Source organism: Solanum dulcamara, chromosome 12 (genome assembly GCF_947179165.1).
Source record: "Solanum dulcamara chromosome 12, daSolDulc1.2, whole genome shotgun sequence".
Taxonomy (NCBI): domain Eukaryota; kingdom Viridiplantae; phylum Streptophyta; class Magnoliopsida; order Solanales; family Solanaceae; genus Solanum; species Solanum dulcamara.
The window spans coordinates 19,267,762-19,291,002 of NC_077248.1; the positions used below are offsets into that span (position 1 = coordinate 19,267,762).

A 23,241-nucleotide genomic window follows, 5' to 3' on the forward strand; every position below is an offset into this window, starting at 1 on the left:
TTTTTTTGGTACTTGAGAGGATTGTGATCCCTCTTTGGCTTAATATAATATGGTCTCGCACATTGTCGGTGATTTTTCTCGAGAGTTTCACCTACTCTCTTTATTTCCCAAATATCGTTCCACCAAAATTTTCAATCTTAACCTATAGTCAAATAATAGCAGCGTACATTGCAACAGTTGTACCCTTTATTCTTGCTGTCGCTCGATCTTCGGTACCCTTGTATGATTAATGCCTTCCTTACCATGACACCAGTTGCTGGAACTCACATGTCCACCAATACAATCATACGTGGGACATCCCACACATTCATATGTACATGTATATATTTACCATCGACTAGCCCACAAAATACTTCCAAACGCTGTTCAAGCATATCCTTATTCCAGAGTTGTGATGCACTTTCTATCTCTTCACCCGCCTAGTCTACCTCGTCTTACGCGACCTCTTACAGTTTCCAGCCATTCCATAAACTCTAGTTTTTCCTTAGGTTACTCTAACCTCTCATTTGTCTCTTACGTCTGGATATATAGAATTCTTGCATACTTCCCAGGGGGTCACCCATCATAGTACTACTCTTGTACAAGCACGGTTAACCTCGTAACTTTGATGGAATCGGGTGCATTAATGCCGATATAATCGCGTCCACCTCCTCGCATGACCTTTATTACATCATCGGGAGCGAGTCAAGGTCTTACAGGTTCCGAGATACTTTCATAACACGTCCTTCTTTTACACTTATTGTTTTGCCCTTTTTGATTCTCAATCTTCCCCTTTTGCTTTCGTGCATTACTATCTTTCGTTCTTGACTCCCAGATTCCCGAGGGTAATGATCGCATTTTCATCGCCATAACCTCTGTGAAACAACGCATCTCACTTATTGTTTATTTACTGTATTTCCTTCCCACGCTTCTTCCTGATAGGCGTACCCAATCTGGCAAAATCTCCTCACCACGCCTACTATTCAAAATCTGTGCGTAGAAAATATCAATAGTACTTCACAGAACATACAACTATATGACACATTCTAGCCCTCCAGTATTTCCAGTTTCAGGTAGCAACGCAAATATATCCAGACTCACCTCTATAACTCGTCATATCGTCACTCACCTTCTTCAGTCGCGTATAAGGCTCATATAAGGAATCTCTTTTCCTATGACTTGGCTCTATCGCACGAAGTAGGACGGAAAGAAGGTCGACAATTCCTAGATGCCCCGCAGCCTCCTGCTTATAAATGTGGCCGGCTTCACATCCATAAACAGGACTCTACTAGACACGACTTTGCAGACAACCCTTAGACCGACCTGCTCTGATACCACTTTGTCACACCCCGATCTCAACAGGGTGTGATGGGCACCCAACCCCGTGCTCGGAGCCGAGCGAACCCGCTAATTCATATTACATTCTCAATCTCTTTAGAATTTTGCATCAAAAAGAAATGAAAAACATAGCTACACTTTCCGAATCTTGCTATCCAAAATCCATCATCTTATAAACTCATGACATACTACATAATAATATATCGGTTGGTGACGCCGCTTACAAAGCTGACACTCTATACCCACGACTCTGTCTGCAAAGTCTCTAACGTCGAATGAAACATCATAGCGCATATACTCTGACTCGGCAGCACTCCAGGAACAAGTGGAGTTGCTAACCCCGCTGGAACATCTTCTATAGTAGCTTCTACTTGTCTAGGTGTACCTGCGTGGCATGAAATGCAGCCCCCAAAGAAAAGGAGGTCAATACAAGTAATGTACTGAGTATGTAAGATATGAAAATCAGCATAATAAAGAACATAAGGTATGAACAACCATATCGTAGAATCATAGACATATAGTGAGATAAGAGAGTAACATGTACATATGAGTGCCCTTTTAGGCCAGATGCCACGCATGCTTGTCTTATCATAAAAAAAACATTTCTTGTTCATATTCATAGAAAATAGAAGTCATATCACCGAACAATGTCAGCGTGCCCACATATGTCCCGCGTCCGGGCATCCCGCGTCCAGGATGAAAATTACTCCAACTGATCAGGTGGGAATGCATCTATAGCGCCACATATACACCTCCTCATATCCCACATATACATATACATATACATATAGACAGCATGCACGAGAGCCCAATGAAAGTCATGTATCTATCGGAGTGACGGAAGGTCGGTAACCTCCGATTATATTATGAATTAATCACGATCGCTTTGTCTCACCTTGAAGGAACAATTATTATAGGATGAGACTATCAACGAAAGATAATATTAAGAGAACGTAGAATAAGGTCACAATCTTATAAGACGCCAAATCGTATACGTATCCACATAGGACCAATTTTCAAGACTCGTAGAATAATCGGAATGAGCTATGATTCAAAATTAAGATAAGAGTCATGTCAAGTACCTTTCAAAAATTTCCATGGATTATATCAAAATAAAACTTTTGGAATCATATACACGTATTTAAGCACGAGAAAAATATCTTTTGGAAACTCAAGAAAATTGACCATCCTAGTGGCTCTACGAATAGGACTTCCTTGAAATTGTACAAAAGGACATATACTTGTTTCATAAAAATCATGCCAAAAGAAAGTGTAGCTCTATATACTTATGTCAAAACATGCCAATAGAAAGAAGAGTAAACATTACATATATGAAGCCGTTCTTATCATATCCATCATAGACATATTCTCATCCTTGACATCATCAATGTCGTTGTAAAACATATCCATCGTCGTTGTCATAAAAGCTTGTAATACTGTAAACCTTTGTTTTGGAAAATCATAGATATTTTGGAAAACATTGACGGATTATAGGAAAAGTAGTCATTTCCTTGGGACCATTGACACCTAGCTTTTGAAAACAAAGAATATATGGAAGCACTTATGAAACCATAACATCGGAATCATGCCTTGAAAAAGAAGGGTAAGCCTTACATACTTATGCCAAAGACATGCCAAAAGAAGGAACGGTTAACTTTACATACCTGTGCCGCGCCTTACTAGCTACGCTTATGTCCAACTTGTTTTTTCTACATTCAAGAGAGTTGACATAGTCATTAGATTCATCACCATATACTTGTCTCAATCCTTCAAACAAATTAATTTCCAATCTGCCGAAATTTCGGCAGCATCTCCCCTATAAATACACCATCCCCGAGATTTCAACTCGGCCACCATGTCAACAACCATATCAACAACAACAACCAGCAGTATATATACAATCAAATCACCTCAACTTTACACAACACAAGCTCCAAACAACTAGCATAAACTACGATACCAAAATAGAGTTTTTAACCTTTATTTCGTAAAATCTTTAACCATATCAAACGGGGGGTCGTGTGGCTGCAACCAGCAGCAACCACACCCTTTTTAAAATACTTTAAAGCCCTGCAACATACAATCCAACCAGCTGCACCCGCAGTGCCTCAACGACCATACACTACGCGACTTCGATTTAGCTACTACGACTTTAATTTAGTTGTTTCCAACATCATGCCCCCTTATACATTTTCTCTGCTTCCAGCCATATTTAGGACACGTAATACACTTCATAACAACATCATAAACTCCAATTTGAAAGGAGAGACCTTACCTTTACCGAAACTCTCCAAAACTTGCCTCGGAAGCTCTCCTAGCGCGGCAAAAACTTTGGGGCTGTTCGGTGACGTTTTGGGCTGCTCCAAACCATAACATTTCATTACCAATACCTTCATAACATCATGGTACACCCTAGATAATTAATTCACGGAACGAAATCGGAAAACTCAATTTTTTTCCTCTTGGCCGCCACTAGTTTCTCTAGTTTCCTAGAGTTTCTTTTCTTCTTCTTGCTCTAGAATTTTCTCTCTTCTTGTCTTGAAATTTCTAGAATAGTATGGACTTGATGAGTCAAGGGACACATATATATAAATATCTTCCATCACTTATCCCTTATTTGAAAATAAGTCCCTCAATTATGAATATAGACAAATGACCCCTTCTCCATTTTTTTTTCTAGAACCTTCTTTAACAAATAAAGATGGCTTAATTGCCTTTGCCATGTACACTTTGGTTCATATATACTCATCACATGGTCATAAAAGAGTGGGTCCCACATACACCTCTTACATGAATTTTCTTGAACACTTTATGAAATTTCCGTTTTACCCCTAGCCTTCCACAATATTACCATAGGCCACTTTGCAAATTTTCTTTTTGCCCTTAGCCTTTCCCAATATTTTCACACTACTAATGTTCATAAATAATATTCATAACCAACTTGTATATAAAAAAAAATTGAAAGATGGTCATTCCCTTAACCTTACCACGGCTACCTTGAAATATCCAACCGTATAAAATACGGGATATAACAGGTAGAATGTCAATAAACCATACCCTATAAGGGTTAGCACAAAGCCCAGACCTCGAACTGCGGATGTCTCTTTCCCGTAAGTGCAGTGATGCTATCAATAGGGCCAAACTCTTAATGTTAACTCCATGTAGGAGAATGTATCTCCAAATCAGGGAGTACAGAGCCCGAATCTCTAACCGCAGATGAATCCTCCAGATAATATCATAATAAGAATATTCTATCTGAAATGAGTCTGTCAAAAGTTTCTTGTACCAACTATTATCACACAAGTCTCTTTGGATCACCGTCCACTCCTTCAGAATAAGCTCAACATAGCCCGGGGTGCGTCGTATGGATTGATTTCTCCAAACTGGCCCAAAAGCGTGGCTGGAGATGCCAAAGTAGGGAAGTACGGGAATTATGGATAATAAGGCTTTGAGATGAGTTAATGCCTAGCTAAGGCCCATCTCTATCAGACCTAAGACTGTTACATCAGTCTATAAGAAGCTAAGTCATCCGGTATGACGCACGAAAAAAAGAAGGAAACATGGTTTATCGACACAAGAATATCGCAGCTCTAAGTCAAACACTAGCCTAAGACTAGAATAAGGCCAAACATGCTCTAATATGATATACAGGTCAATACAAGAAATTGAAGATGAGAGAAAACTCATTTATGGAAATTCACATACCCGCCTAACTCGAAACTAGTCCAAAATATGAATTCTATCAAGCATAGCCTACTAAATCAGTTCCCTGCCCCAATATTCATGCAAATCCACATACATTCATATATTCAAACTCAATCTAAAAGAAGGGAAGTCATAGACCACCTATAGGCTGATCAACATGCTCCAACTCACAATGCCGAAGCTTTCCCCTTTTATACCGCCTCTGAACGTTGATACGCTATCAAAAATAGAATCATAATGTCATTACGGTTATTTTAACACTAAATTTGAAAGAAATAGAGACGAGTCAATTTTAGAGTTTGAAATAGGAATGTGGAACCCACATTCAAAATTCCAAAATTAACCCTATTAAAGGTCCTAAACACTACCCCAAACTTATGTTCCAAAATGGAACATAATTTGGGGCACGGAACAACCCCAACCCGAACATGCAACAAAAACTTGAAACAAGCTAAAAAGGAAAACAAGGGCAACAACTATATTTAAGACATTACTAGAAACGAAGGCCCAAGAGTTGAAATCAACTACACTACAATGATTTTCATGAAAAAAAACCCCAGTCTAGACTTTTGAATCACCAATTTCGGACCTAAAATGAGCAAAAAATCATCCTCCAAAATTTCACAAAAAATGAAACTCGAAAATGAGCTATGACAGCAGCTAAATCACGATTCTTACCTCGAACGAAACTTCAAATGTGAATTCCAACAGCGCCAACGTGTTTTCCCCGAAAAACCACACAGATTAGCCTTTTAAACTATTAGATTCAAACCTAAAATGCCCAGGAAATCAAGTCTCAAAATTCTCCAAAAAACTTAGCTCAAAACTCAATAATGGCAGTAGCAAAACGATTCAATTCACCTCAAATGATTAGTCTTTAACCAGTTCCAACTACACTATGACAATCTCCACGAAAATTCATGCAAGATAGACCTTTGAATCACTTAATTTTGACTTAAATTGCTAAATACAATTTTGAAATTAGAAAAAAATTTTGAGAAAGGTTGTCTTATAGGGCGAGGGTGTACCAGATATGATGCACCAGCGCACCAGTAGATTATTTTCATTTTTAAAGTTTCTAATAGGGTTCTCAGGATTCATTCAAAACCTCGATGCAAACGGACTATGCTACCCCATCGAATTTGACATTTCAGACTCAACGGCGCACTCAGAATTTCCATCTGAAGTCATCTTGACAAAAAGTGGATATCACACACAAGCGTCGTTTTAAACCAAAATCCACAATGAGGGTCGGAATGAGAGCGAAAGCCTCTAGAACCATACGAATGGTCATTCTAGACCAAACTCAATATTTCGAAGCTAATCGGATTGATAGAATTTCAGTCCGGGTGCATTTTCTAAGAATATTGACCAAAGTCAACCTTAGGTCAAATTTCAAAGGCTAAAATGCTAAATGACCCTAAACTCGTACCAATGCCTCAATACTCGTGTTAACTATGCTACTAGCCTAATTTGACTATTTTAAAGTTGATAGAACCGTCAAAATTCCATTATTAGGTTGTTTGCCCGCATTTTTGACCGAAGTCAACTTTTCAAGTTATAAAGGCCTCTAAACATGAAAAGCTGCACAAAATCCAAATGAACAGCCAGGCAATTGAACTATCAGTGCCAGCAAGTCATAAATGACCTAAGGTTTCTATATGGAAGCTCTAATAATGAAAAAGGGGCATTAACAAATAAATGACCTGGAGGGTCATTATAATTGTACTATTGATGATACTCAAGACAGAGTCAATGCTAGATTGGAGGTATGGAGACAAACTCTAGAGTCCAAAGGATTCAGGTTGAGCAGGACCAAAATAAAATATCAAGAGTTCAAATTTAGTGAGTGATGGATGAAGTAGATGTGAAAGTAAGGCTTGCTACATATACGATTCATAAGAGAAAAAACTTTAAATATCTTGGGTCTGTAATCTAGGACAGTGGTGACATTGACGATGATGTCATACATCGCATTGGGGCGGCATGGATGAAATAGAGGCTTGTCTCTGGAGTCTTGTATGGTAAGAAGGTACCACCTAAACTTAAAGGCAAGTTCTACAGAGTGGTGGTTAGACCGTCCTTATTGTATGGGGGTGGAGTGATGGCCAGTCAAGAACTTACATGTTCAAAAGATGCATGTTGCAGAGATGGGGATGTTGAGATGGATGTGTGGGCATACTAAGAGTGATAAGATTAGAAATGAGGTTATTCGGGAGAAGGTGGGAGTGGCCTCTGTGGTGGACAAGATGAGGGAAACGTGACTAAGATGGTTTGTACATGTGCAGAAGAGGTGCGCCTACAACCCAGTGAGGATATACGAGAAGTTGGTTGTAGAGGTGTATGGAGGGGTAAAGGTAGGCCGAAAAGTATTGTAAAGAGGTGATTAGACAGGACATGGCGCAACTTCATATCATTGAGGACATAACTTTAGATAGAAAGGAGAAATGTTAGTAGAGTTAGAGGGTGTCATGCTTAGGCTTGTTGTATTTATTGTAGTAATAGTCATACACTAGTTTCTTTCTCATAGACTTTACACTATTGTTTGTGCTTTCTTCATGATTTTCTTCTTTTATTACTTGGGTTTGATGCACTTGAGCTGAGGGTCTTTCTGAAACAATCCCTCCATTTCCCTGAGGTAGTGGTAAGGTTTGTGCACACTCTACTTTTTTCAGATCCCACTTAATGAGATTTCACTAGATATGTTGTTATTATTGTTGTTATAATATAATCCCCTCTAGGTATGTCAAGTTGCAAGTTAAACAATTTCTGGGATTAATTGTAACCAAAAAGCTTTTTTTCTACTATTATAGAAGCATGAGTCAAGCAACTTGGTATCAACATGTTAGTTTATTGTCATTAAATTCATTCTTAGGGATAGTTTGGACTTTTCATGAGCATAGTTGCAACATATTTTCCTACTCAATTACGTAAATGTTATCATACTTGGGAGTTAGGGGCAGTTTGTTTGCACTATGTATGTTATCATTAATATTTCCTTCATTTTAAATTATTTGTTTGATTTAAACTTGATATGAAGTGTAAGAAAATAAAGAATATTTTTAAATTTTATGGTACTAAATTAAAGATATAAAATGTACCAAAATTTTCATTAATTTTCTGATCTTAAACAAATGATGTGAAAAGTTAATGTATCAAAATGTCCTTTAATGATCTTGTGATCTTAAACATGTGAAAGTTGAAATTAATTAATAGTTATCAAAAAGGAAAATATATTTTTGTAAATAAACGAAAATGGAAAAAACAAGACAAACAAATTGAAACAAAGAAAATATATCTACATGATAGTTCTTCTGATTTGCCGTTTAAATAATTTAAAGTATATGATGAATAGGGAATCAATTTACCTAACACAATTGATTGACATAAATCTTCAAATTACTTACCTGGTTTAAAGCAAGTACAAGTTTATGTGTCTGCTGATATTAATATTTTCCAATTTGAATTTATTAAATGAAATTTGCTCTATGTTTACAAGTGAATTCTACTATTAGGGGTCGTTTGATACGGAATGGGATAGACAAAGTTATTCCATGGATTGAGATATTTTATGAGATTAATTATTTTATTATATATATGAGATAACTTATCATATCATTATAGTACAAATGAGAAAAATAATTTCAGAATTAATTAATATGACTAATCAAACTCAGAATAAAATAATCCTGCATATCCTCATACCAAACGACTCATTAATACATCCAATCTTAATTTATTGGGTCCTTGCTTGCACGGGCATATAACATCTAGTGATAAAAGAAATTCAACCCAAATATGATGAAGAAATTTTTTGAAACAAATATTAAAACTACAAGCCGTAGAATGAAAGATCAAACACAGATTATTGCATTGAACTGAAGGTCTCAAAATTGTCAAGACATAACAACTCTGCGCTCATTTTCGTCATTCTAGCAAAATTCATCCTTGATTTAGTACATATTTCTTGTACAAAATAGATCACAAAGATCTGATTCATTCCAACTTCAAGATACTTTAATAATGGGAACAGACTATTAATACACAGAACCTAAGATTGCTTCTCCACTGACAAAGGGGGCGATACCAATTGGGATTGGAGAAGAAATAAGGTAAAATAGACGTCGAATATAAGACAAACTATATTAGGAGATTGAAAAGACAATAATTCTGAGAAGATGACTGGTTTTCCTAATACAGGAACTGTATTATCGACAAAAATCCAAAGATTAGGAAGGATGTCATTAACATGAATAAAGGTGTGGAACTTATGCTATGATCTCATGGTAGAGACATATTCCAGTTACGTTCTTAGTAACACACTTCTCTTTGAAACTCAGGTAGTTCAACAAGCAGACTGACCAGAGGAAAGTCAGCATGCAGATGACACCAAAACATGGGATGAAAAATGAGAAGAGAAGTTGAAATCTAATAAAACAGATTTTGCTCATTATTGGTTAATTTTCAATCTAGGAAAACCTTTCTACAAGCTGAAGAGAGAAGCAGGAAGTCACTCAGTGTTCTTCAATAAAGTAAAGCTGGCATGGTTCAACTGTCCAATGAACTAAATCTTAGCCACTACGATGAACATTGTACAGTAATCTCATTGCCTACTAGCCAAATAGCAAATGCCAAACTGCTTTAGCACGTACTGTAGCATCTAGATCCCTCGCACACACTGATGAAAGCAGCCGGATGATTGGCCTGTTCAAGGAACAAGGTGTCTTGCATTCTCATCATACTGGTCAAAGATAACCCCATCTAAGAAAACACAAGAAGCCAAATCTAAAACAAGCTATGTACTTACTAGCACCATCAAATCGACACTATGCTCCAAAATGCATTTGATTGCATGATCATTTATTAATACAGAGCACTTTTCTCCTCATCATGCATACACTGACCAATGAGGTGATCGGCAATGTCTGGAGGATTAAACTGAAGCACAGTAACTGTTGCTTCTATGTGTTTCAGAAACTACTGTGTTCCAAACTACACAGGGGCCTCTTTTTTGGAATTCACATGGTTGAAAACCGGTTATTGCCTTTCCCATGAGCGCCATGGCAGCAATGCTTGGCGTCTGCTGCTTTTGGAAATCACCAAGTGATAACTTTGAGCCATAAGGTTCACAAACCACCACCGATTTAGGCCTCTTTTGTGCAGTGGATGATCTATTGTGAAGCCACCTTTGAACCCAAGACAGTGAAGTCAATAACTCGTGTTGTTTCTTCATAACGTCCATAAGTGAAGAGTCAGAATTCTTTGCTAAGACTAGAGCTCTATCATGAGCCATCAATTCTTCACCACGAAGTTTACCAGCTACGAACTCTGAGCCTGTAATGGTAACTCTAGAAATTTTGCTACGGCACTTGTTTGTTTTCTCATGAGATAACTTCCCTGAAACGTTAGAGCTCTTTGTTCCAAGAGAAAACAGTGTAGAAGCACTCAATTTCAGGCGCTTGACCCACCTGCTACCAGCCTTGTCTTCGAGCAGCGTCGAGAGGCAAAAGTCAGCTTTCAATGGACTTGGCTGCTCATTATTGCCAAGGAACAATCTCAAATCCAAACTTTGAGTTGTGGAAGAAGTTGGTTCCAACTTATCAGTTAGAGCTGGAAGCTCCAAGTTTAAGTCAGGCAATTTGGTATTAAGGCTTTTATGTCCAACTTCTTTCCCGGAACAGTCAAGTGCTTGAAGAGTAGGTATATTTAGGTCCATTCCACTCACCTGCAAGATACCAGAATTACCAAATGGTCAAAATTGAGATGCACTTACTACTGCTTGAAAATCTTAAAACCTTTTGCATTGAGAATCAAACTGAAAGGGTCAAACAGGAAAGTAATGGTACCATTTCCAAGAGTACTGCTTTGCAGAGACTATTGGAATTACACAAAGAAGATCACAGATAATATGCCAGTTTTTCCACATCGCATAAGGAGAAAACACCAGGGATATCACCACATTTTGCTAAATATTATAAGGTTAAGTCCTACCATGATTTCAGCTAACTTTTAACTTCATTTCGCATGTATACTTGGTATTTAGCAGATAAATTGGACAATTCAGCAGCTTCTACGGAGAAGAAACTGAAGATAGGTTGATATCATAAATTGACTACTTTGACACTAGCCGCCAACCTACCGCAATCTTCCTCCTTTATCCATACATGGGACTGGATATGCTCCTAAATCCAGCCACAATAATAAGAAAGTGGGAAGAAATCAAGAGATAGTGAGAAAACTTTCTTTAATGTGGAAGAATTTATACCTGCAAACGGTAGTAGAAAAGGCACATACATTATACAAATAAAAGTCTGTGTAGCTGCTATATCTTCCAGTCTAAAGCTTGGAAAGATAAAGTTGGCCTATATATAATAATGATTTTTTTTCTATTTTATATTATTATATAATAGATTACAACAACAACAACCCAGTGAAATCCCACAACGTGGGGTCTGGGAAGGATAGAGTGTATGCAGACCTGACTCCTACCAAGGTATGACGGTTGTTTCCGAAAGACTCTCGGCTCAATAAAAGCATAAAAGAGGTTAGATAAGGCATATATGAGAAAGCAAATAACGAGAACGACAAGGATAAAATAGAGTAATCAAAGTACAGAAAGTAATAGATAATAAATCAGAGCACAAGAAATTATAGTGCGCTAATGCGCCTACTAATAAGGAAGAATAACGAGACTATGTACTAGCCTTCTACCCTAATGTGGGGCCTCCACACCCTCCTATCTAGGGTCATGTCCTCGGTAAGCTGTAATTGCGTTATGTCCTGTCTAATCACCTCTCCCCAATATTTCTTCGGCCTACCCCTACCTCTCCTGAAACCATCCATGGCCAACCTCTCACACCTCCGCACTGGGGCATCTGTATCTCTCCTCTTCACATGCCCAAACCATCTTAGTTGCATTTCCCGCATCTTGTCTTCCACCGAGGCCACTCCTACCTTATCCCGAATAGCCTCATTTCTAATCCTGTCGCTCTTGGTATGCCCACACATCCATCTCAACATTCTTATCTCGGCAACTTTCATTTTTTAAACGTGAGAGACCTTAACCGACCAACACTCCACCCCATATAACATAGCCGGTCTAACCACCACTTTGTAGAACTTGTCCTTAAATTGTGGTGGCACCTTCTTGTCACATAGCACATCGAAAGCGAGCCTCCATTTCATCCACCCTGTCCCAATACGGTGTGTGTCATCATCGTCAATCTCCCCGCTGCCTTGCATGATAGATCCAAGGTACTTGAAACTACTTTTCTTTTGGATGGACTGGTCACCAAGCCTAACTTCTACGTCAACCTCCTGAGGTGTCTCACTGAATTTGCACTTTAAGTACTCTGTCTTGGTCTTACTCAGCTTAAACCCTTTAGACTCTAAGGTATGTCTTCAATCATCCAACTTAGTGTTAACTCCACTATGAGTCTCATCAATCAGGACTATTTCGTCCCAAAAAGCATACACCATGGCACCTCACCTTGAATTTGTCACGTCAATCCATCCATCACCAAGGCAAATAAAAACGGACTGAGAGCTGATCCTTGATGCAACCCCATCCCGACAGGGAAGTGCTCTGAGTCCCCTCCTACTGTCCTTACCCTAGTTTTGTCACCCTCATAAATGTCTTTGATCACCCTAATATACGCCATAGGTACCCCTTTAGCTTCCACACATCTCCATAGTATCTCTCGTGGGACTTTATCGTAAGCCTTTTCTAGATCGATGAATACCATATGCAAGTCCCTCTTCCTCTCCCTATACTGCTCCACCAGTCTCCTCATAAGATGGATGGCTTCTGTAGTTGATCGTCCCGACATAAATCCGAACTATTTCTCTGAAATAGACACGCCTCTTCTGACCCTCATCTCCACCACTTTTTCCCACACTTTCATAGTATGGCTTAGAAGCTTGATACCTCTATAGTTGTTGCAGATCTGGATATCCCCCTTGTTTTTGTATAGAGGGATCATTACGCTCGACCTCCATTCTTTGGTCATCGTTGTCGTTTCAAAGATGACATTAAATAACCTAGTCAGCCACTCCAAACCTACCGAGCTCGCTCTTTTTCAAAATTCCTCAGGAATCTAGTCAGGTCCGATCGCTCTTCCCCAACGCAACCTATGAACAACACCCTTAACCTCCTCGACCGTAATACTCCTGCAACACCCAAAATCATGACGCCTCCCTGTATGGTCCAAATCTCCCAACACAATCTCTCTGTCCCCTTTTTCATTCAAGAGTTTATGGAAGTATGACTGTTATCTCTGTTTAATAAGGATCTCCTCTACCAATACTTTTCCATGCTCGTCCTTAATACACTTCACTTAACCCACATCGCGTGCCCTTCTCTCCTGCGCCCTAGCTAGCCTGAACAATTTCTTATCCCCACCTTTCTCTTTTAGTTCAGCATAAAGGCGTTCAAAAGCTGTCATTTTTGCCGTTGAAACCGCCGACTTCGCCTCCTTCCTCGCTATCTTATAAAGTTCCCTATTCGTCCACTTCTCCATCTCATCCTTGCTTTCTATCAACTTCGCATACGCCATCTTCTTTGCCTCCACCTTCCCTTGCACTTTTCCATTCCACCACCAGTCCCCTCGATGTCGACTACGACTACCTGTCGAGACTCCCAACACTTCCCTTGCTACAACCCTAATACAACTAGCCATCCTATCCCACATACTGTTCCCATCCCCACTACTATCCCAGGTCCCCATATCCTTTAATTTCTCTCCCATCTCCAGGGCATTAGCTGTGGTCAAACTCCCCTATTTGATCCCAGGTCGGTCCTCCCCAATCCTTTTCTTCCTCGTCATCTTGATCCCTAAATCCATCACCAAGAGCTTATATCGGGTTGTAAGGTTGTCGATCGGGATGACCTTACAGTCTTTGCACAGACCTTTATCATCCTTCCTAAGGAGTATAAAATCTATTTGAGTCTTAGCCACCGAACTACAGAAGGTTACCAAGTGGTCCTCCTTCTTTGGGAAACTCGGCTATCACCAACCCAAAAGCTCTTGCGAAATCCAAAAGTGAAACTCCTCTTCCATTTCTGTCCCCGAAGCCAAAGCCTCCATGCACATCATCATACCCTCCCGAAATAGACCCGATGTGCCCATTGAAACTCCCTCCCACGAAAAGCTTCTCAGTAGGAGGTATGCCTCCCACTAACTCGTCTAAATCCTCCCAAAAGCGTCTCTTATCCTCCTCGCCTAAGCCCGCTTGCGGCGCATAAGCACTAATAATGTTCAATGTGGTCCCTTCAACGGCCACCTTAATCGACATCATCCTACCAGCGACTCTCCTAACCTCCACCACCTGATCTCTTAAATCATTGTCTACTAAAATGCCTACCCCATTCTTATACTTCGATCTACCAGAGAACCAAAGCTTATACCCATCTACCTCCTTAGCTTTAGTACCCATTTGGTCTCTTGGATACAAGCTATACTAATCTTTCTCTTCTTTAGAATCTTAACTAGCTCTATGGATTTTCCCATTAACATCCCAATGTTTCAAGAACCTACTCTTAGTCTACACGCTCCTTTAACCCACTTGCCCCTCCTTACCCTCGTTCCCGTCCCCGTCCCTGAGCGAGAACATGACCCTAGTCTACCATCACTACCCAAATCCACGAAAACACGTATGAACTAATAAATTATTCAAAGGTCTAAAGTCAGCAAATTGTAACTATAAGTGTATGAACAAAGAATAGATACGGAAAGCTATTAATCATGAATGGTTTCATATAGCTTAAACTTACAAATTCTAAAGAAGATTTTTGCACCACTTTATGTCAGTTATGTGTTTTAGTCGATACCTTTTTAGACATTGTTCAGAACAGTACATAACACAAAGCTGGTTCTTTTCCTGAAACACATCAGTTTACTGGTATCACTTGGGAGTGGGGAGGAGACAATGAGCTTAGAATGTCATTTATGAAACTTGTTTTCCCTACTCAAACTAGGGAAGTCAATCTACCAATAGCTTTTTTTTTTCTTCACATGAATTAGCATCAGCCTTATTCATGATTAAAAACTGTGGGTTGTCATAGAAATTAGAAATGCAAAGATAATGTCCAGTCAATTCTGCTATAGGGTCCAAAGAAGGTGCCTATTCTCATTGTCTCTACATCATGGATTCAATATGGTAGTTTTTGTGGATGGTAATACCAAAAATTTAAGTCTTTTGATTGGTTACCTGTGGAGGACTACATTCACTGGCGAACAATCCAATACAATAATTGAGTCATCGCCCAGGTTCATGGCAGCTCTCCTATGGATTTCACTAACCAAACGTGCTGAACAGCTGTGACAATTATAATTTTCAGTCTCTAACCAAATGTGTTGAACGGCTGCCTCTTCTAACAAAATCATGAGTTCTTGCCCAATTCAGAGGATTCTGAAATGTAGCTTCAAGCTTGAATAACTATTCGCAGATGAAGTTTCACTTGCAAATTGAGCTACTGGAAACGGTGAGCAACTTCTCCTTGTGGAAAATGCAACCATAGCAGAGCCAAAGTTGGGGTCGAGTTGAGGCCTTAATTGTAGAATGCCACAAGTTTCCTGGCCCTTTTTAAGAGATGAACTACTTGCACCATTTCTAAGAGGACTACATAAATATGGGAGGGACTGACAAACTAATGTTTCATTTGCGATGTTTCCCAAACTTGTTCTCAGACTCTTATTGAGTTTCAGACTCTCTAAATCTTTTGGTAGCCTTGGAAGGGTTGGAATGGTCTTCAGTTCAACAATTAAGCTTTACGGTAGCTAAGTATCTCGGTCATGTTCAACGTTCCCAAGAGGGTTAGGTGTATGACTATGCATTTCTGTTGTTGCATAGTAGCTTGCTCCCTTCCAATGTGCCTCCCCATCAGATTGAAATCCTTGCATCGACTTCCAAATTCTTTCAACAATATAAGAATATGATTGTCTTACACGAACAGACATGATATGTTGGTAATCTAAAACCTCCTTGTATAACTAGTTTTCCTGTAGGCATAGATTGGAAATCATTTCCTTAATTTGGAAAAGAGAATCACACAGAATTACTTCAGATGGCAATCCACATAATGCACTAATGTTATTATTTGGACATCGAAGATTACCATGTTGATCGCCTCAACTGGTCCAATGAAAATGAAGATATCACAAAAATATAGGATGAACTGACGGGCTGACTCCTTCATCTAAACCTGGAGAGCAAATGAGCAATTCGAGTACGTTCATGGAAATAGAGACAGCACTCCTAAAAGGGTAACATAAAAAATAAGCATGCAATTTTCTCAATATTATGATTGAGATTTGGATTGCGAAGAGATACAAACATTTCCCATGCTGTGATTATCTGTGGTCTATTCGCGGATTAGGATAGGGGAACACGAGAGTAGTAGAAGTAGAAGTTCGCTACAAATATAGACTTTTGATCATATCCTTCCATGTAACACACAAGCACTTCCTCTATCACTCCCCACTACACTTACAAATCTACACCACAACCCAACTTGCTACAACTCCATCTTCCTCCTTTCTATCCTTAGGCAACAAAGCAAGTATCTAATTACATGAACATTAGTTATTGGTTTTTCAAAACAACCTCAAGTGGAAGGTGTATTCGAGCTTCAGTTAAATTAACTCCATAAAGATTGATTAAATTGTCCCAATGTTGTTAACGTTAAGAACAAAACAAACTGCGCATAACTAGATTAGAAGCAAAGGACAACTAAAATGAACAATGAAGAGCACCAAACTAAAAGATGGGGCATATTGTAAGAAAGGATTCGGGTAGTAGAAATGACATCTTGATTAAACCAGAATCCCAGAATGTAGAAAATAAAAAGGGCTTTGCAAAACATGTAAGCAAAATGCCAATAGAAAATATCATCACATAAAAGTATATCAACACTGAATAGAAAATTTTTCCATAAAACACTTTTAAGGATGCACATTACTGCCAATCAAGTATCACTAAGATTCATGACTCAAAAATATATACTCACCACCATCCTTTGTAAGGAAGAAAATATTTTCTAATTTTTTCATGTTTAATTGGACAAAATATTTATTTAGAAAAATAAATATTCTATGTTTATTGTACCCCTTCCGACCCACCCAACACTACCAACCCCCGCCCCTTTGACCATCCCACCCTCAAGGCTGCACCCGCTCCCACACCTATGTTGTTATTTCTTGATATAATATTTTTTGCTTACTTAACAAACATTAAAAAATAAGTATCAACTTGTTTTCGAAGAAAAGAGGATTTTCTCCTTCGTAACAAACACACCTTCAATCATTTGACTTCTTCTTTATGTAAATATCTTAACTCCGCTACTCAGCACTCAGATGTGATGAAAATCATCATTTGGGTTAAATAGACTGACAAAAAACAACAAAGATTGATACAGCTTACCCCAAGGAATTGGAATTGAGTAGGCCTAGTAATTGTTGTAACACATCAAACTTATTCAAAACAAATTAAACTTTTAAAGAATTACTCAATTATGTATGGTACTTTTCTAAATACCAAAATTATGCATTGAATTTGTTGTTAGAAAAGAAGAGAGACCCAGCAATGAAAGATGAAACCAGAATGAATTAAGTAAATTTGAAAATGAAATCACCTATGTTCTTCACTTGAAACTTCACTGAAATTGAATTATCAAGTCGTTATTTGAGTATTGGCGAGAGAGAGGAAAAAAATCGTTGGGCGATAAAATGTTCGTTAGAATCTTATCATTTATCACACAAATAAAAAGGTTACATATAGCCATCCAATTAGCATTGCCGTGAATGATAAGGGTAAATTTATCAATTCATTCCATTAAAATAAGTCAGTTAAATATTAAAAATTGAATATTATTTAATAGCAAGGGTAAAATAAATATATTATGATGAATTATTCACTGATTTTATAAATTAGACAAATATAATTGAATATTTCAAAATAATATAGTGTAAGGTAAAGATGGACGGAAGGAGTTGGGAATATCAAAGACCAAACAAGGCATTTGACCATCAAAACTCCAAAAAAAAAGATTTTTATATCTCTATCTCAATCTATGTCACATCTGAATTTAAAATAATTTTACATATTTAAAAATTATAAAAATTACAGTAAGTCATAATAATTGATAAATCAAAAAAGTAATGGTTGAAAAAAATACTTGTTTGAATTTCAAAATTCAAAAGATTCCACATAACATTAGGACGCAGATAGTAATTTTTATTTTTAAAGTTACTTGAAATTGAAATTGTGTTTGATAATAAATAAAGATTCAAATTGTTTTAAATTTTTGGAAGCAATTTGACATGAAAATAACTTCTTATTTATTAAATTACTGAAATAAATTAATTTCAAGTTTAACTATTAATAAAGATAAAATAATTTATGATCAAATATGTCTTCTGGAGTTTAACTATTAAAAAAAAAAAATCATGGTGGAGGGGCCTTAAAGGCTCCAGCTGAGCTTTCTTTGATTTTCTTCTGCTTTTTCAAGCAGACTCAGCAACATATATTCTTAATTCTATTATTTTTTATTTGAAGTGATGGAAATATCTTTACCTAAATATTTCTAGGATTTTTTTTCATATGCATAAACTATAAAGATTTAAATCTTAATTTTGTGTTGGCTACTCTATACCAGCACTTCTATCTTTAGTCTCTCTCTTTTCTTATTTTTTTTTTCAATTTCATTTCATGTGCACAACTTGTTTGACTAGGTGGTACTATAATTAGTTTTAAAAAGTAATTTTATTGAAATTTGTGGTATGTGATATTAAAATATAAAAAATATCATTTTAAAATAAATTATAAATAAAATACTTGCATATAAATTTAAACAGAGAAAAATAATATCTACCTTAAAAAACTAAGGTTTAAGTTACACGATTAGTAAGTTGGAAAAATGGGCTAAAAGAGACTTTTGAAGTGGAATGAAGAATAAGGGATTTTTATTTCCTTTTTTTTTTCTTTTGTTATAAACATTCAATTAGGGGTTAATTATGAAGAAGTGGGTTGATTTAAAATATTTGTAAACTTAGGGTAAAAAATTAAAAGAGAAAAAACACAACCCCAAAAAGTCTCCTCCTTCATATTTCAAAATTCAAAAATTTTTATTCCCTCCGTCTCTTTTTTTTACTAATCTCTCTTTTTCTTCTTTTCTTGTTCCTTTCATATTTCAAAATTCAAAAATTCTTATTCCCTCTATCTCTTTTTTGTTTTACTAATCTCTTTTTTTCTTCTTTTCTTGTTCCTTTTCCCTTTCATCTTCTTCTTCCTTAACTTCTTTGCCTTTTTTCTTCTCCGTTTTTCCCTTTCTTTTCAAACTTTTTGTGTTTTCATCTTTTTATTCTTCGGATGTTGTCATCCTCATTTTTTTCTTCACTCCGATTTGATTGTGAAAAATATAAAAAAAAATTGATATGTTGTTTATATAAACAGGAGTCGTTCAAGCAACCAAAAATTATTTAAACAACCCTAAGTTGTTTAGTTCAAACAACAGAAGTTGTTTAAACAACCAAAAATTGTTTAAACAATCATAAGTTGTTTAGTTCAAACAACCAGAAGATATTTAAACAACCCTAAGTTATTTAGGTATTTTTTTATGATTATTTAGTTAAAACAATGACAATATTTTAAATATCAGCTAGTTGTTTGGAGAGATATGAAAATATTTGCTAATTATTTTGGAGATCAAGATATGAAAATATTTGTTAGTTGTTTAGACAAATGTTTAAACATCTGCCAATTGTTTGGAGGTGATGGTGACATGGATGAGGGAAAGTTGGGGGAGGATGGGGCTGAGGGGAGTCTTTTGTAAATTAATCTTTTGTAAATTAAAAAAACTTGTGGGTTCTTAAAATATGTGTCATTATCACTAATTAAAGAAGAGTCCCTTTTACTTCATTTTTAACACTTGTGTCCTATATTTTTTATTTACCCTCTCAAAAGTCTCTTTTAATTTAATCCCCTTAGTAAGTAGGGGATTTTAATTAAAAGAGACTTTTAAGTTATCTATTTGAGGATATAGGACACAAGTTTTAAAAATTGGGTAAAAGGGACTCTAGTATAATTAGGTATTAATGGGTTATGCTAATTTAAAAAAGAATATTTTTATACACCCCAAAGTTTTGCTATTTACAAACAGGCCAAACATATAAGATGGTTGTTTAGCCAAAAGGGCACCAAACAATTTTCAGAAAATCTGCTCATTTTTTCAGCGGGAGCAGCAGCAGCAGCTTCCCACATTCATCTTCGTCCTCTTTCATATCTTTTTTTTTCAATCTCAACACATTTCAGCCTTTCAAACGCCGATGTTTAAACACTTGTCTAAATAACTAACAAATATTTTCATATCTCAATCTCCAAAACAATTAGCAAATATTTTTATATTTCTCCGAACAACTACCTGATATTTAAAATATTTTCATTGTTTTAACTAAAGAATCATAAAAAACACCTAAACAACTTAAGGTAGTTTAAAATATCTTCTGGTTGTTTGAACTAAACAACTTTTGGTTGTTTAAACAACTTCTGTTGTTTGAACTAAACAACTTAGGGTTGTTTAAATATCTTCTGGTTGTTTGAACTAAATAAATTTTGATTGTTTAAATAATTTTGGTTGTTTAAACAACTTCTGTTATTTGAACTAAACAACTTAGGGTTGTTTAAACAACATCTCTTGGTTGCTTTAACAACTCCTGTTTATATAAACAACATATCCTTTCTTCTCTTTTCATCAATTTTTTTTTATAATTTTCACAATCAAATCGGAGTAAAGAAAAAAATGAGGATGACAACATCTGAAGAAGAAGAAGATGAAAACACAAAAAATTTAGAAAAAAAGGGAAAAATGAAGAAGAAAAAAGGCAAAGAAATTAAGGAAGAAGAAGATGAAAGGGAAAAGGAACAAGAGCGTTTAAAAAATGGAGAAAAGAAAAGAGAAGAGAAGAGAGGAGGGAAAAGGAGAACAGAGAATTTAAAAAAATGAAGAGAATGAAGAAAATTTAGGTGAACTTGAAGGCTAACAAAATAATGTTGATCTACCTTTGATTTTTGAATAAAAGAGAAAGAATTGGGGGAAGAAAAGAGAAGAGAGGAGAGGAAAACAAAGAAATTCGAATAAAGGAGAAAGAATTGGAAAAAAGAAAAGAGAAGAGACAGAGCAGATCATTTACAAAACATGAAGGAAATGAATAGATTTAGAGTTTTTATTATAAGTTTTAATATTTTAATTTTTTATCCTAAATTTATAAATATTTTAAATCAACCCCATTTCTTAATAATTAACCCCTAATTAAATATTTATAACAAAAGAAAAAAAATACAAATCCCTTATCCTTTATTCAACTCTCAAACATCCCTTTTAGCTAATTTTCCTTACTAACTCCTAAATACACTTTATATTTTAATTTATTTATCTAGTTTTAACTTATATAAAGTTTTAAAAAAAAAATTAAAAAAATTGTGATTTTCAAACTAAATATATTATATGTATGTAGGATGTGCTACAAAAATTCTTTAATCTTTTTTTAACCCCTCTAGGAATTTCCACCTTTTTGTTCTCTTGGTGAATCAAATTCATAACATTCAGGTTGGAAGTGAGAGGTGCTTACCATCCGAGTAATTTTCTCCTGTCTTTTAATCTTATGATCTTAAACATATCACGTGAAAGTTGGAATTAAAGAATTGTCATAAATGACATGAGAAAAGGAATTAAAAAGGAGAGAAAAACAAACAAATTAAAATGGAGAGAATAAGGGTGTGTTTGGTAGGAAGGAAACATTAAAGTTTTTTCGATTTTCTCATGTTTGGTCGACTTAAATGTTTCAAAAATTATTTTCCAAATCAACTTATTTTTCTTAAATTTAAAGAAAATGACTTCCTCCAAAAATTAAGAAAAACATTTTCCAAAACTCTCCTCTAACCCCTTACAATTTTTTCTTATTTCACCCCGTACTTCGACCTTCAACAACAACAACAACAACCCAGTGCAATCCCACATCGTAGGGTCTGGGGAGGGTAAAGTGTACGCAGACCTGACTCCTACCAATGTAGGACGGCTGTTTCCGAAAGACCCTCGGCTCATTAGAAGCATAAAAAAAGGTCAGACAAGAGTATTAAAAGTAGATAAATAGATTCAAAAATATTTTTTTTAATTTATTTTTTAAAAATTCAATTTTTTTACCCCCTACCCCGACCCCCACAAACCCAAAAAAATTAAAATTATAAAAACTTATTTCTTAAAAATATTTCAAATTTTTAATTTTTTTTTTTTACCCAAACCCACCCTACCCCCCCCCCCCCCACCCCCCCAAAAAATTAATTAAAAAGTTTTTTTTAAAAAAAAATATTTCAAATTTCAAATTTATTTTTTTAACACACCCTATCCCAACCCTGTACCAGCGCCCCCATCCCCCTCCCCCAAAAAACATAATAAAAAATTAAAAAAATTGTGTTTGAAAAATATTTCAAATTTTAAAAACTTCATTTTTTTACCCCATTCTACCCTGGAAAAACTTCATTTTTTTACCCTACCCTACTAGCACCTAAAAAAAAGATAATTTAAAAGTTTGTTTTTATAAAATATTTTAAAATTTTAACTTTTTTCATGTTTTTACTACATCTCTATCCCGACCCACCCTACCAGCCCTACCCTCACGCACAAAAACAATTTAAAAATTTATTTCTTTTAAAAAAATTTAAATCCAAGTTTGAAAGTCAGGTTCCGAATCGAGTGTAGTCGGGTTTCGATTCGAAAGTTCGGATCGAATTTTGATTTGAAAGTCGAATCTTAGGTCAGAAATCGAGTAGAGTCGGGATCCTAGATCGAGAGTCGGGGTCGGGTCCTGAATCAAAAGTCGGAATTGAGTTCCGAAGTCTAACCTTGGTTCGGAAGTTGGATCCTAGTTCGGATGTCGGATATCGAATTGGGGTCAGGTCTCAAATTTGATGTACGAATCAGGGTCAAGTCTTAAATTTGATGTCCGGGTTAGATCTTGGGTCGAATGTCAGGATTGGATCTCGGATCGGTCATCGGGGTCGTATCCTTATTCGAGTGTCGGAATCTGAATTGGGTTCCAGTTTAAACGTCGGATTTTGGGTCGGAAGTCGGGGTCAGGTTCTAGGTCAGATTTTAGGGTTGAACTTTGAAAATTGTTTTTCATTCACCAACCAAACACTAAAAAAATATTTTTTATTCACCAACCA

General features: G+C 36.3%; 1 protein-coding gene across 6 annotated transcripts; it reads right to left on the bottom strand.

The window, feature by feature from the left end:
- Positions 1 to 9,451: 9,451 nt before the first annotated feature.
- Positions 9,452 to 17,762, bottom strand: LOC129876372 (F-box protein At2g16365-like). Of its 6 annotated transcripts, XR_008763369.1 has the most exons (4): positions 17,654 to 17,762; positions 16,139 to 16,225; positions 9,830 to 10,747; positions 9,452 to 9,726 (listed from the first exon to the last, which is right to left on the bottom strand). XR_008763369.1 is itself a non-coding variant. In XM_055951792.1 (3 exons), the coding sequence occupies exon 3, from the start codon at positions 10,736 to 10,738 to the stop codon at positions 9,956 to 9,958; it is 783 nt and encodes a 260-aa protein (XP_055807767.1). In that variant the 5' UTR covers positions 10,739 to 10,747; positions 15,232 to 16,022; positions 17,654 to 17,762; the 3' UTR covers positions 9,452 to 9,955. The 6 variants fall into 6 exon arrangements, 5 of the variants coding, with proteins under 5 accessions (XP_055807767.1, XP_055807763.1, XP_055807766.1 ...); XM_055951792.1 differs by lacking the exon at positions 16,139 to 16,225 and adding an exon at positions 15,232 to 16,022 and having other exon boundaries at positions 9,452 to 10,747; XM_055951788.1 differs by having other exon boundaries at positions 9,452 to 10,747.
- Between the last annotated feature and the right edge of the window lie 5,479 nt (positions 17,763 to 23,241).